We start from the raw sequence: 12,400 nt of genomic DNA, 5'->3' as shown, positions 1-12,400 counted from the left end.
TTTTAGAAAGTAAGGAAACTGGCATTCTTATTTATTTATTTAACATACCATATTTCTCTCAATTTGGGAACGAAGTTGCCTTACAATACAGTGGGCTCTCAGTATCGGCAGGGGATCTGTTCCAGACCCCACCACAGATACCAAAATCTGCATATGCTCAACTCAGTAGCGGACAATGGCACTTTTCCTCCTGCCCCCTCCCTGATGCCAGCCTCACCATTCTCACTGCAGCAGGCAGCGGGGGGTACTCTTCTACCCCCTTCCCCCCCTCTTCTCCTCCTCCGGGCCCAGGAGGGGAAAAAGCGGGGCCATGAAGAAGGACGTGATGATCCTGCTGGTGGGTGAATGTGAGTGAGAGGAAGGAAGGAAGGAAGGAAGGAAGGAAGGAAGGAAGGAAGGAAGGGCTGGGAAGGTCAACTGGGAGGTTGGCAGTCAGTCACTGGGAGGAGGAGGGACACATGGGGTGTGTGTTTTGAAATAAGGGCAGTGGAGTGAAGAGAAAAGAGGAGGAAACGTCGGGGAGAAGAGCTTTGGGAAATGGTGGGGAAGAAGGAGGAAAGCTGAACAGTGAAGAAAACTGACAGGAAGGAAGTCACCTCATGTCTGTCCCTGGCTCCCACTCCACCAAAGCATCTGAGGAAGGAGGCTTTAGTCTAGGAAAATTCATGCTGCCTCTTCTTCCTCCTCTTCCCTGCCCCCTCTCCTTCTCCTCCTCCTCCTCTTCTTCCTCTGTCGCTGCCGCCACCGCTCTTTCTCCTCCTCTTTCTCTTTCCCACCTCCTCTTCCTTCCTCTTCTTCCTCCTCTTCTTCACCCGTCGCCACTCCTACAGCTGTTCCTCCTCCTCCTCTTTCCCCTCCGTTGCCCTGCTGCCGCTCGCCCTCCTTTTCTTCTTCCTCCTGTTCCTATCTCCTTCTCTTCCCCTTCCTTTTTTCTTCCTCCTCTTCCTCCTCTCCTCATTTTGGCGGGTTATAGACTGCCAAAAAATACGTATGGAATACGTATTAGGGTTAGGAAGGGGCGGTGCTTCTGCACCCCCCTAACCCTAGTACATATTCCATACGTACAACATGGCGGCGCACCTTCCACATGGGGGCCGCCATGTTTACGTATCGGATGCATAGCGTCCAGACGTGTCGCGGCGCCTATGACGTCGCGAATGCGCCAGCAGTGCCTCGCGACGTCATAGAGGCACCGCAAGAAGGAGCTCCATTTTGGAGCTCCTTTTTTGCTCCGCGCGGGAGTCGCGCGGTGTGGCTGCTACAGCTCTCTCATGGAGCAAGCGGCAGCGGTGGCAGACCGCCGCAAAGCGGCGGTCTGTAACCCGCCTTCCTTTGCACTTGCAGCTGAGGAGCCTTTGAGAAGAACAGGCATGGTGGGGGGAGGTGCAGTAGTGGCCTGCCTTCCTGGTCTCTGTGCTTCTGCTGGCCTCCCGAAGCCCCCCGTGTCTCCTGCCCCTTGGCTCCTGGGGGTCACTCCCAGCCCACCCTGCCTGCTTTGCCTTCCTCCCCCTCCTCCCCTCTGCCGTACTGCCACCACTCGTCTTCCTCTTCTCTGCTCTTCCTCTTCCTCCTCCTCCTTCCCACATCCTCCACTTTCTCCTCCTCCTCTTACCCCCTCTGTTGCTCTGCCGCCGCTCCTCCTCCTCCTCCTCTCCGCTCTTCCTCGTTCTCCTTCTCCCTCCTTCTCCTCCACCAACACCCACCCCCCCGCGGGCTTGCCATCCGCGTATGCTCAAATCCGCAGATGGCAAGTCAGCATATATGGAGGCAGACTGTGTAAGGTAAAACAAAATATGTATTGCTAAAAGAATATTTAATGGAAAAGTTAAAAAACCCACTGAACAACGAATCAATTAAAACATTAATTTTAAACAGTTAAAAACACAGTCAGAGCATAGCAAAAAATATAACACACCTCTTTTAAAAAACTTCTGCCTCAACCAGTTAAAAAAGGCTGAATAGCTTTTTTTTTTTTTTTTTAAGTTTTTGCCTGGCAGTCAAAAGACAGCAAAGAAGCTGTCAACTAAGAAGATTCTCTCCTGTGTCTTCACCAGACAAGCCTGGGGATGGTGTTGTGACCAAGATGTTCAAGGGTTATATAAAGAAATAATATGTTTTTGTATGTGGTAGGTGTGTGTGTGTTCCCTAGGCTGTTGTTATGTCTCCTGAGCTCTTGTTTTTTTGGCATTTTTGGTAATCCCAAAAGTCTCAAAAGGCTGAGCCCCACTAAAGTTGCTCACCTCTGGTGTGTGCCTTGATCTCTTTCTGCTGATCTCCATGCACTCTTATGGATCAGTCAAACACACTTCACTCTAGTAACCACAATTTCTTTACTATTTCAGCTTGAAGAACAATCTAGAAATATTAATCACAAAGAAGATTTGGCAGCCTTTAAGACCAGGATACATGACTTGACGTTGGTATGAATTTCCTAAAGCTTTCTACTTGGGGTAGTAACTTAGTCTATCTCTGTTAATGTAACTGTTATCTCTGCCACCTGCCATATTTATATAATTTGTGGAAGGATGATATTTTTCTTAAGTTGTCAAAGTTATATAGAGAATGACTAGCATTCCAGAGTGAAAAGAAATGACATTATTCATAATGGGTATATAGGCCAATAACCTACATGTACATGTAGTTCCACATGTATACACTGCTACCTCGGGTTACGAAATTAATTCGTTCCGCTATTCCTTTCGTAAGCCGAAAATTTCGTAACCCGAAACGCTTTTTCCATTGAAAATAACTAATGCGTTCTATGACCTCAGACTGAACCTGCAAGTGAAAACAAAGGTACAATAGAGGCCTATTAAGCTAAGTACCCTACAATACAATGTAATACAAAGTTGCCTGAGGCACTAAAGAGCTTAACAATGACTGGCAGGTCCATTCTAAAGTTTCTAAAGGATAAAGAAAAAAAATGTTTTTGACTTATCTTTTGCTGGTCTTGGCATCTGGTCCTGGCATCTCAGAGTGAGGCAGGAGGAGGAGGAGAGGGGCAGCCAAAAAAGCCAAATTTAAACCAATTCAACCCAATTCAACCCAATTCAACCAATTCAGCCAATTCAGCCAATTTAGCCAATTCAACCAATTCAGCCAATTTAGCCAATGCAACCAATTTAACAAAGTTAACCAGTTTAACAACAATTTTTTTTTTTAAAATTTGGTGTTTTTTTTAAGGGTCACCTTTTTTTTAAGGGTCACCTTTTCCCTTCTTGGATGACGGTTCTCCCTCTCTAGTGAAGAACTGGTCCAAGGATGTCTGCTTTTGCCGGGCCTTAAGCACGTTCTTAAAATGGCTAAGGCAGACATTATCAAAATGGGCAATGGCATGGCTGGTGAGCACCTTCTCAGGGTGGTGCTTCTCAACATATGAAGACACATTGTGGAATTGCCGCAAAATGTCTTTAATTTCTGCTGTTGGCAAAAATGCCCCCGCAGCCTCCTCCTGCTGGCCCCTGTCGAAATGGAGCACGTCCTCATCCACGGCCGAGTGTTGCATGGCCGCCAAGGCCTTCAGGTCCTCTGTTGTCAGGTCCTCGCTGTGCTCCTCAATGAGTTCCTCCACGTCCTCGTTGTCCACGTCGAGTCCCAGGGACCTTGCGATGGAGACGATCTCAGTCACCTCTTCTTCTTCACCTGGCTCAGCACCCTCGGTCTGTGACCCTTCCAAGGAAGAAGCATCAGGCCACAGCTTCCTCCACGCAGCAATCAGGTTGCGCCTGGTGATCTCCTGCCAGGCCAAGTCCACCATCTTCAAGCACACGACGATATCAAAATGCTGCTTCCAGAACTCTCGAAGGGTCAGCTGTGTGCTCTCCGTCACATCAAAACAACGCTTGAACAGGTGCTTGGTGTAGATCTTCTTGAAGTTGGCAATCACCTGCTGGTCCATGGGTTGCAAGAGGGAGGTCGTGTTGGGCGGCAGAAACTGGACCTTGATGAAGGAGAACTCTGCAAGGATGTCCTTCTCCAGGCCATGCGGGTGCGCAGGAGCATTGTCCAAGAGGAGGAGGCACTTCAAGGGCAAATCCTCTTCCTCCAGGTACCGCTTCACAGTCGGGGCGAAGACACTGTTGATCCATTCCACGAAAAGGAGGCGTGTGACCCATGCGCGGCCATTGGAACGCCACATCACTGGCAACCTGTCCTTCTGAATGTTGTGTGCCTTGAAGGCCCTTGGATTTTCAGAGTGGTACACCAACAGGGGCTTGACCTTACAGTCCCCGCTGGCATTGGCACACAACGCAAGTGTGAAGCGGTCCTTCATAGGCTTGTGGCCTGGCAATCTCCTCTCCTCCTGGGTGATGTAGGTGCGGCGAGGCATCTTCTTCCAGAAGAGGCCCGTCTCGTCGCAATTGAACACTTGCTGCGGGACGTAGCCTTCCTCCTCCACCATGGCCTTGAACTCGATGACAAATGCTTCGGCGGCCTGGTGGTCTGCGCTGGACGCCTCGCCGTGACGGACGACAGAGTGGATCCCGGTCCTCTTCTTGAACCTTTCAAACCAGCCACGTGATGCTTTGAATTCCGGGGTGGCTGGCTCCTCCTGGGAAGAAGTTCCTTCACCTGCCTCCTTGCTGGCCAGGTCTTCGAAAATGGTGGTGGCCTTCTCACAGATGACCGAGGTGGTCACAGTGTCCCCGACTCGCTCCTTTTCCTTAATCCAGAGGAGCAGCAGGCGCTCCATCTCCTCGTGCTTCGGTGTCCTCTGCTTGGCAATCGTTGTCACGCCTTTCGCTGGAGCCACAACAGCTCTGATGGCCTCCTTCTGCTTGAGGACAGTGCCAATTGTCGAAGGGTTTCGTCCATACTCCTTGGCAATGTCCACCAAGCGCACGCCCCTCTCGTGCTTGGCGATGATTTCCTTCTTGTCCTCCAAGGACAAGGGAGCCCTCTTCTTTTTGTCACCGCCGCTTTTATCTGTGGCTTTCTTGGGAGCCATAGCTCAAGCCTAAAAAGGACAAAAGGCACAGGCACTGAGCAAAAGCCACAATTGGAAACCACCCCCACCCCCATGGTCACACTCTCTGGCCCAAACTTGCAAAACTCACACCCCACACTCTCAAATCATCACAGCCATGACCAAAGCACCCAAGAACACAAACCCAAAGGCCAGAAACCCAAAATCTGAAAATGCCACCCCAAGGTCACACTCTCTGGCCCACATGGGACCAAGGCCAAACTTGCAAAAATGGATGCCCACACTTTCAAATCATCACAGCCATGACCAAAGCACCCAAGAACACAAACCCAAAGGCCAGAAACCCAAACTCTGAAAATGCCACCCTATGGTGACACTCTCTGGCCCACATGAGACCAAGGCCAAACTTTTAAAACTCACACCCCACACTTTGAAAACATCACAGCCAAGGCCAAAGCACCCAAGAACACAAACCCAAAGGCCAAAACCCCCAAATCTGAAAATGCAACCCCAAGGTCACACTCTCTGGCCCACATGGGACCAAGGCCAAACTTGCAAAAATGGATGCCCACACTTTCAAATCATCACAGCCATGACCAAAGCACCCCAGAACACAAACCCAAAGGCCAAAACCCCCAAATCTGAAAATGCAACCCCAAAGTCACACTCTCTGGCCCACATCAAATCAAGGCCAAACATGCAAAACTCACATCCCACACTTTGAAAACATCACAGCCATGAGCAAAGCACCCCAGAACACAAACCCAAAGGCCAAAACCCCCAAATCTGAAAATGCAACCCCAAAGTCACACTCTCTGGCCCACATCAAATCAAGGCCAAACATGCAAAACTCACATCCCACACTTTGAAAACATCACAGCCATGAGCAAAGCACCCCAGAACACAAACCCAAAGGCCAAAACCCCCAAATCTGAAAATGCAACCCCAAAGTCACACTCTCTGGCCCACATCAAATCAAGGCCAAACATGCAAAACTCACATCCCACACTTTGAAAACATCACAGCCATGACCAAAGCACCCAAGAACACTAACCCAAAGGCCAGAAACCCAAAATCTGAAAATGCCACCCTATGGTGACACTCTCTGGCCCACATGAGACCAAGGCCAAACTTTTAAAACTCACACCCCACACTTTGAAAACATCACAGCCAAGGCCAAAGCACCCAAGAACACAAACCCAAAGGCCAAAACCCCCAAATCTGAAAATGCAACCCCAAGGTCACACTCTCTGGCCCACATGGGACCAAGGCCAAACTTGCAAAAATGGATGCCCACACTTTCAAATCATCACAGCCATGACCAAAGCACCCCAGAACACAAACCCAAAGGCCAAAACCCCCAAATCTGAAAATGCAACCCCAAAGTCACACTCTCTGGCCCACATGGGACCAAGGCCAAACTTGCAAAAATGGATGCCCACACTTTCAAATCATCACAGCCATGACCAAAGCACCCAAGAACACAAACCCAAAGGCCAGAAACCCAAAATCTGAAAATGCCACCCCAAGGTCACACTCTCTGGCCCACATGGGACCAAGGCCAAACTTGCAAAAATGGATGCCCACACTTTCAAATCATCACAGCCATGACCAAAGCACCCCAGAACACAAACCCAAAGGCCAAAACCCCCAAATCTGAAAATGCAACCCCAAAGTCACACTCTCTGGCCCACATCAAATCAAGGCCAAACATGCAAAACTCACATCCCACACTTTGAAAACATCACAGCCATGACCAAAGCACCCCAGAACACTAACCCAAAGGCCAGAAACCCAAAATCTGAAAATGCCACCCTATGGTGACACTCTGAGGCCCACATGGGACCAAGGCCAAACTTTTAAAACTCACACCCCACACTTTGAAAACATCACAGCCAAGGCCAAAGCACCCAAGAACACAAACCCAAAGGCCAGAAACCCAAAATCTGAAAATGCCACCCTATGGTGACACTCTCTGGCCCACATGAGACCAAGGCCAAACTTTTAAAACTCACACCCCACACTTTGAAAACATCACAGCCAAGGCCAAAGCACCCAAGAACACAAACCCAAAGGCCAGAAACCCAAAATCTGAAAATGCCACCCTATGGTGACACTCTCTGGCCCACATGAGACCAAGGCCAAACTTTTAAAACTCACACCCCACACTTTGAAAACATCACAGCCAAGGCCAAAGCACCCAAGAACACAAACCCAAAGGCCAGAAACCCAAAATCTGAAAATGCCACCCTATGGTGACACCCTCTGGCCCACATGAGACCAAGGCCAAACTTTTAAAACTCACACCCCACACTTTGAAAACATCACAGCCAAGGCCAAAGCACCCAAGAACACAAACCCAAAGGCCAAAACCCCCAAATCTGAAAATGCAACCCCAAGGTCACATTCTCTGGCCCACATGGGACCAAGGCCAAACTTGCAAAAATGGATGCCCACACTTTCAAATCATCACAGCCATGACCAAAGCACCCAAGAACACAAACCCAAAGGCCAGAAACCCAAAATCTGAAAATGCCACCCTATGGTGACACTCTCTGGCCCACATGAGACCAAGGCCAAACTTTTAAAACTCACACCCCACACTTTGAAAACATCACAGCCAAGGCCAAAGCACCCAAGAACACAAACCCAAAGGCCAAAACCCCCAAATCTGAAAATGCAACCCCAAGGTCACACTCTCTGGCCCACATGGGACCAAGGCCAAACTTGCAAAAATGGATGCCCACACTTTCAAATCATCACAGCCATGACCAAAGAACCCCAGAACACAAACCCAAAGGCCAAAACCCCCAAATCTGAAAATGCAACCCCAAAGTCACACTCTCTGGCCCACATCAAATCAAGGCCAAACATGCAAAACTCACATCCCACACTTTGAAAACATCACAGCCATGACCAAAGCACCCAAGAACACTAACCCAAAGGCCAGAAACCCAAAATCTGAAAATGCCACCCTATGGTGACACTCTCTGGCCCACATGAGACCAAGGCCAAACTTTTAAAACTCACACCCCACACTTTGAAAACATCACAGCCAAGGCCAAAGCACCCAAGAACACAAACCCAAAGGCCAAAACCCCCAAATCTGAAAATGCAACCCCAAAGTCACACTCTCTGGCCCACATGGGACCAAGGCCAAACTTGCAAAAATGGATGCCCACACTTTCAAATCATCACAGCCATGACCAAAGCACCCCAGAACACAAACCCAAAGGCCAAAACCCCCAAATCTGAAAATGCAACCCCAAAGTCACACTCTCTGGCCCACATCAAATCAAGGCCAAACATGCAAAACTCACATCCCACACTTTGAAAACATCACAGCCATGAGCAAAGCACCCCAGAACACAAACCCAAAGGCCAAAACCCCCAAATCTGAAAATGCAACCCCAAAGTCACACTCTCTGGCCCACATCAAATCAAGGCCAAACATGCAAAACTCACATCCCACACTTTGAAAACATCACAGCCATGACCAAAGCACCCAAGAACACTAACCCAAAGGCCAGAAACCCAAAATCTGAAAATGCCACCCCAAGGTCACACTCTCTGGCCCACATGAGACCAAGGCCAAACTTTTAAAACTCACACCCCACACTTTGAAAACATCACAGCCAAGGCCAAAGCACCCAAGAACACAAACCCAAAGGCCAAAACCCCCAAATCTGAAAATGCAACCCCAAGGTCACACTCTCTGGCCCACATGGGACCAAGGCCAAACTTGCAAAAATGGATGCCCACACTTTCAAATCATCACAGCCATGACCAAAGAACCCCAGAACACAAACCCAAAGGCCAAAACCCCCAAATCTGAAAATGCAACCCCAAAGTCACACTCTCTGGCCCACATCAAATCAAGGCCAAACATGCAAAACTCACATCCCACACTTTGAAAACATCACAGCCATGACCAAAGCACCCAAGAACACTAACCCAAAGGCCAGAAACCCAAAATCTGAAAATGCCACCCTATGGTGACACTCTCTGGCCCACATGAGACCAAGGCCAAACTTTTAAAACTCACACCCCACACTTTGAAAACATCACAGCCAAGGCCAAAGCACCCAAGAACACAAACCCAAAGGCCAAAACCCCCAAATCTGAAAATGCAACCCCAAAGTCACACTCTCTGGCCCACATGGGACCAAGGCCAAACTTGCAAAAATGGATGCCCACACTTTCAAATCATCACAGCCATGACCAAAGCACCCAAGAACACAAACCCAAAGGCCAGAAACCCAAAATCTGAAAATGCCACCCTATGGTGACACTCTCTGGCCCACATGAGACCAAGGCCAAACTTTTAAAACTCACACCCCACACTTTGAAAACATCACAGCCATGACCAAAGCACCCCAGAACACAAACCCAAAGGCCAAAACCCCCAAATCTGAAAATGCAACCCCAAAGTCACACTCTCTGGCCCACATCAAATCAAGGCCAAACATGCAAAACTCACATCCCACACTTTGAAAACATCACAGCCATGAGCAAAGCACCCCAGAACACAAACCCAAAGGCCAAAACCCCCAAATCTGAAAATGCAACCCCAAAGTCACACTCTCTGGCCCACATCAAATCAAGGCCAAACATGCAAAACTCACATCCCACACTTTGAAAACATCACAGCCATGACCAAAGCACCCAAGAACACTAACCCAAAGGCCAGAAACCCAAAATCTGAAAATGCCACCCCAAGGTCACACTCTCTGGCCCACATGGGACCATGGCCAAAGTTTTAAAACCCACACTCCACACTTTGAAAACAGCAAAGAAAAAAAAAAAAAAGCAAACCAGCACCCCAAGCCCATAATCCACACAGCAAAAGCATGCTCACACTGTCTCACCCCACAAGAAGAAGGTAAAAATCCATCCACCTACCTGTAGAGAAATTCCTGATGGCCGGTCTTGATCCGAAGAATACACCTGGCAAAGTCCAAAGGCAGAAAGCCAGGAAGAGTCCAGACCAACAGTGGAACCAAGTTAGAGCTCAGAAGAAACTCTTGCTCAGACAGTCCACAAGGCCAGACAAAGGAGCAGATCAATGGAAGCCGGCTTTTGTATCTCAAGCCAGGCCACCCCCCCAATTTCGTTAGCCAATCCAGATGATCAGCTTGATTTCTCAAGCCAATCACTGCTGCTAACGAAATTCAAAATTCGCGCCAAAGCTAACCCCTAAACCAGCCCCCTTAGCTTTCCGTTAGCCCTGGAAAGCCCTGGAAAGCCTATAGCTGCACTTTGCATCATTTGAATTTCGCGCCGAAATGCATTTCGTAACCCGAAAAATATTTCGTAACCCGAAACAGTTTTTTCCAATCCAAGTTTTTCGTAACCCGGAAATTTCGTAACCCGATCATTTCGTATCCCGAGGCACCAGTGTAGTTCTTCCCACTACTTGGAAGCTGTCAAACACTGTCTCTTACCAGTGGGGAAGGGCAGGAGTGGGAAGACAATTCAGACGACATGGAAACAGCTGGTTTCAGCTCTGGACTGAAGAGAGATGACAGTGTGCTCTCAATGGAGACCATCTATCTTTTCCTTCCCCAAGAACTCAGAACAGCAGGATCTTTATAGTCTCAATTGTCTCCCCACTTATTTTCTTTCTCTTTCTAAGAAGGAGCAGCAGCAGTAGTATCCCCTGGGCCTTGATAGCTGCCGGGCACATGTGTGGGTTTTAGATGGAGTACAAGGGTAAGAGAGCCCTCTGTACCCCATCCAAAAAGAGATGTACATACCATATATACTCGTGTACAAGTCGATCTCAAGTTGAGGTTTGGGGGCCAAAATTATGGATTTTAATATGATCCATGGATAAGTCGAAGGTGCAGCCACTACCTCTGTATCACAGAATAATAGAGTTGGAAAAGACACTAAGGGCCATCCAGTCCAACACCATTCTGCCATGCAGGAACTCTCAGTCAAAGCAGATGGCCATCCAGCCTCTTTTTAAAGACCTCTAAGGAAGGAGATTCCACAACTCTCTGAGGAAGTGTGTTCCACTGTGGAACAGCACTTACTGTCAGGAGTTCCTCCTAATGTTGAGGTGAAATTGCTTTTCCTGTCTCCTGTGCTCCATTTGTCTCTTGGCACTCCTTTGAGTGGAGGCATTAGAGCTGCTGCCCTGGTCTCTCTGGCTCTTGGTGCTCTGTGAAGTGCTCAAAGAACCATCACTGCTGCTACATCCCCACAGTTCTCTCTCTCTCTCTCTCTCTCTGTGTGTGTGTGTGTGTCTGAGTCTGTGTCTGTGTGTCTCTGTCTCCCATCCCTTTGATTCTCCATTTGGGCAATCTAGCTCAAGCAGCTGCTGTTTTCTTATTTTCGAGAAAAAAGAGTTAAAGAGAGGCTCCCTCTCTCTCAGCCAGACTCTCCAGCTCTAGTGAGTCTTAGATTTAAAAACAGCAGATAAAAAGACTTTCTTCCCCTCTCTTCTTTTCCCAGCCACTGCTTGAGCTCTCTGGCTGAATATTCTCAGTTCCCCTTTCTAAACTACAAGTCCCAGAAGGCAACACAAGGCAGCCAAAAACGTGGAACAATAACGTTTGCTATAATTTCCTTAGTTTCTGCCCCCTTAAAAACAGCAAAATAGCAGACATTTCCCCCTTGTCTCCTTTTCCCAAAAATATTTGAGGGCTGCAGTCTGCCTTTTAAAAAACAGCTGGCCAAGCTGGCTTCTCCCAGCCAGGGCTTGAGAAAAAGGGGAGAGGGAAAGGGTCCTCTTAAAGTATATCAACAGGCAGGCCCAGCTCCACCAAGGCTAGCCTGAAGAAGAAGAACCCTCCCTCCAGTCCATCTGCCTTGGTCCAGGCCTCAGAGGGAGGGAAGAACCACTGGACCTCATCCCTTTTCCCACCACCATTCCCTTCTTCTTTTGTGTCGTGTCTTTTAGATTGTAAGCCTGAGGGCAGGGAACTGTCTAATTAAAAATAATAATTGTAAGCCGCTCTGATAGCTATTAGGGCTGAAGGGCAGGGTATAAATACCATAAATAAATATTTTTTTTACTTATAGATGAGTATATACAGTATACATAAGTTGCACTTACACACATGTTAGTCACTAATAGGATTTAAGGTTTTGAGTATACAGTGGAGCCTCGGGTTACGAAATTAATTCGTTCCGCGGCCGCTTTCGTAACCCGAACGGCTTTCGCAAGCCGAATCCCCATAGCCGCTAATGGGGAAAAGCCGCGATTTGGTGTAAAATCGCGCCGAAAAGCACCAAAAGTTTTTTCGGGACCCGAAAAAACTTTCGTAACCCGGATCAATAATTTCCTATGGGTTTTTTTCGGGTCCCGAAAAATTCGTAACCCGGGTATTTCGTATCCCGAGGTTCCACTGTATATACATGTTTAGGTGACAGTCTGACCTGTTACCAATTGAGACAGCTTAAGATTCAGTTGAAGGTACAGAAATGGTGCCACAGCTGGTCAAGGCAAAGGTAATTTTCTTTTAC

General features: G+C 48.3%; 1 protein-coding gene across 2 annotated transcripts in view; it reads left to right on the top strand.

The window, feature by feature from the left end:
• Positions 1-12,400, top strand: part of RASEF (RAS and EF-hand domain containing) — a 70,954-nt gene that overhangs the window by 27,711 nt on the left and 30,843 nt on the right. For both annotated transcript variants that reach the window (XR_016277745.1, XM_089494549.1), the window contains exon 5: positions 2,343-2,420. Coding sequence is in view for 1 of the 2 variants with exons in the window: in XM_089494549.1 (XP_089350675.1) it covers positions 2,343-2,420 (78 nt within the window). In the remaining variant the exon portion in view is untranslated. The remainder of the gene's footprint in view (positions 1-2,342; positions 2,421-12,400) is intronic.

The sequence above is a fragment of the Sceloporus occidentalis genome, unplaced genomic scaffold (genome assembly GCF_023333645.1).
Source record: "Sceloporus occidentalis isolate IW3139 unplaced genomic scaffold, rSceOcc1.0.p SCAF_73, whole genome shotgun sequence".
Taxonomy (NCBI): Eukaryota; Metazoa; Chordata; class Lepidosauria; order Squamata; family Phrynosomatidae; genus Sceloporus; species Sceloporus occidentalis.
This window is presented reverse-complemented; position numbering and strand designations above follow the sequence as displayed.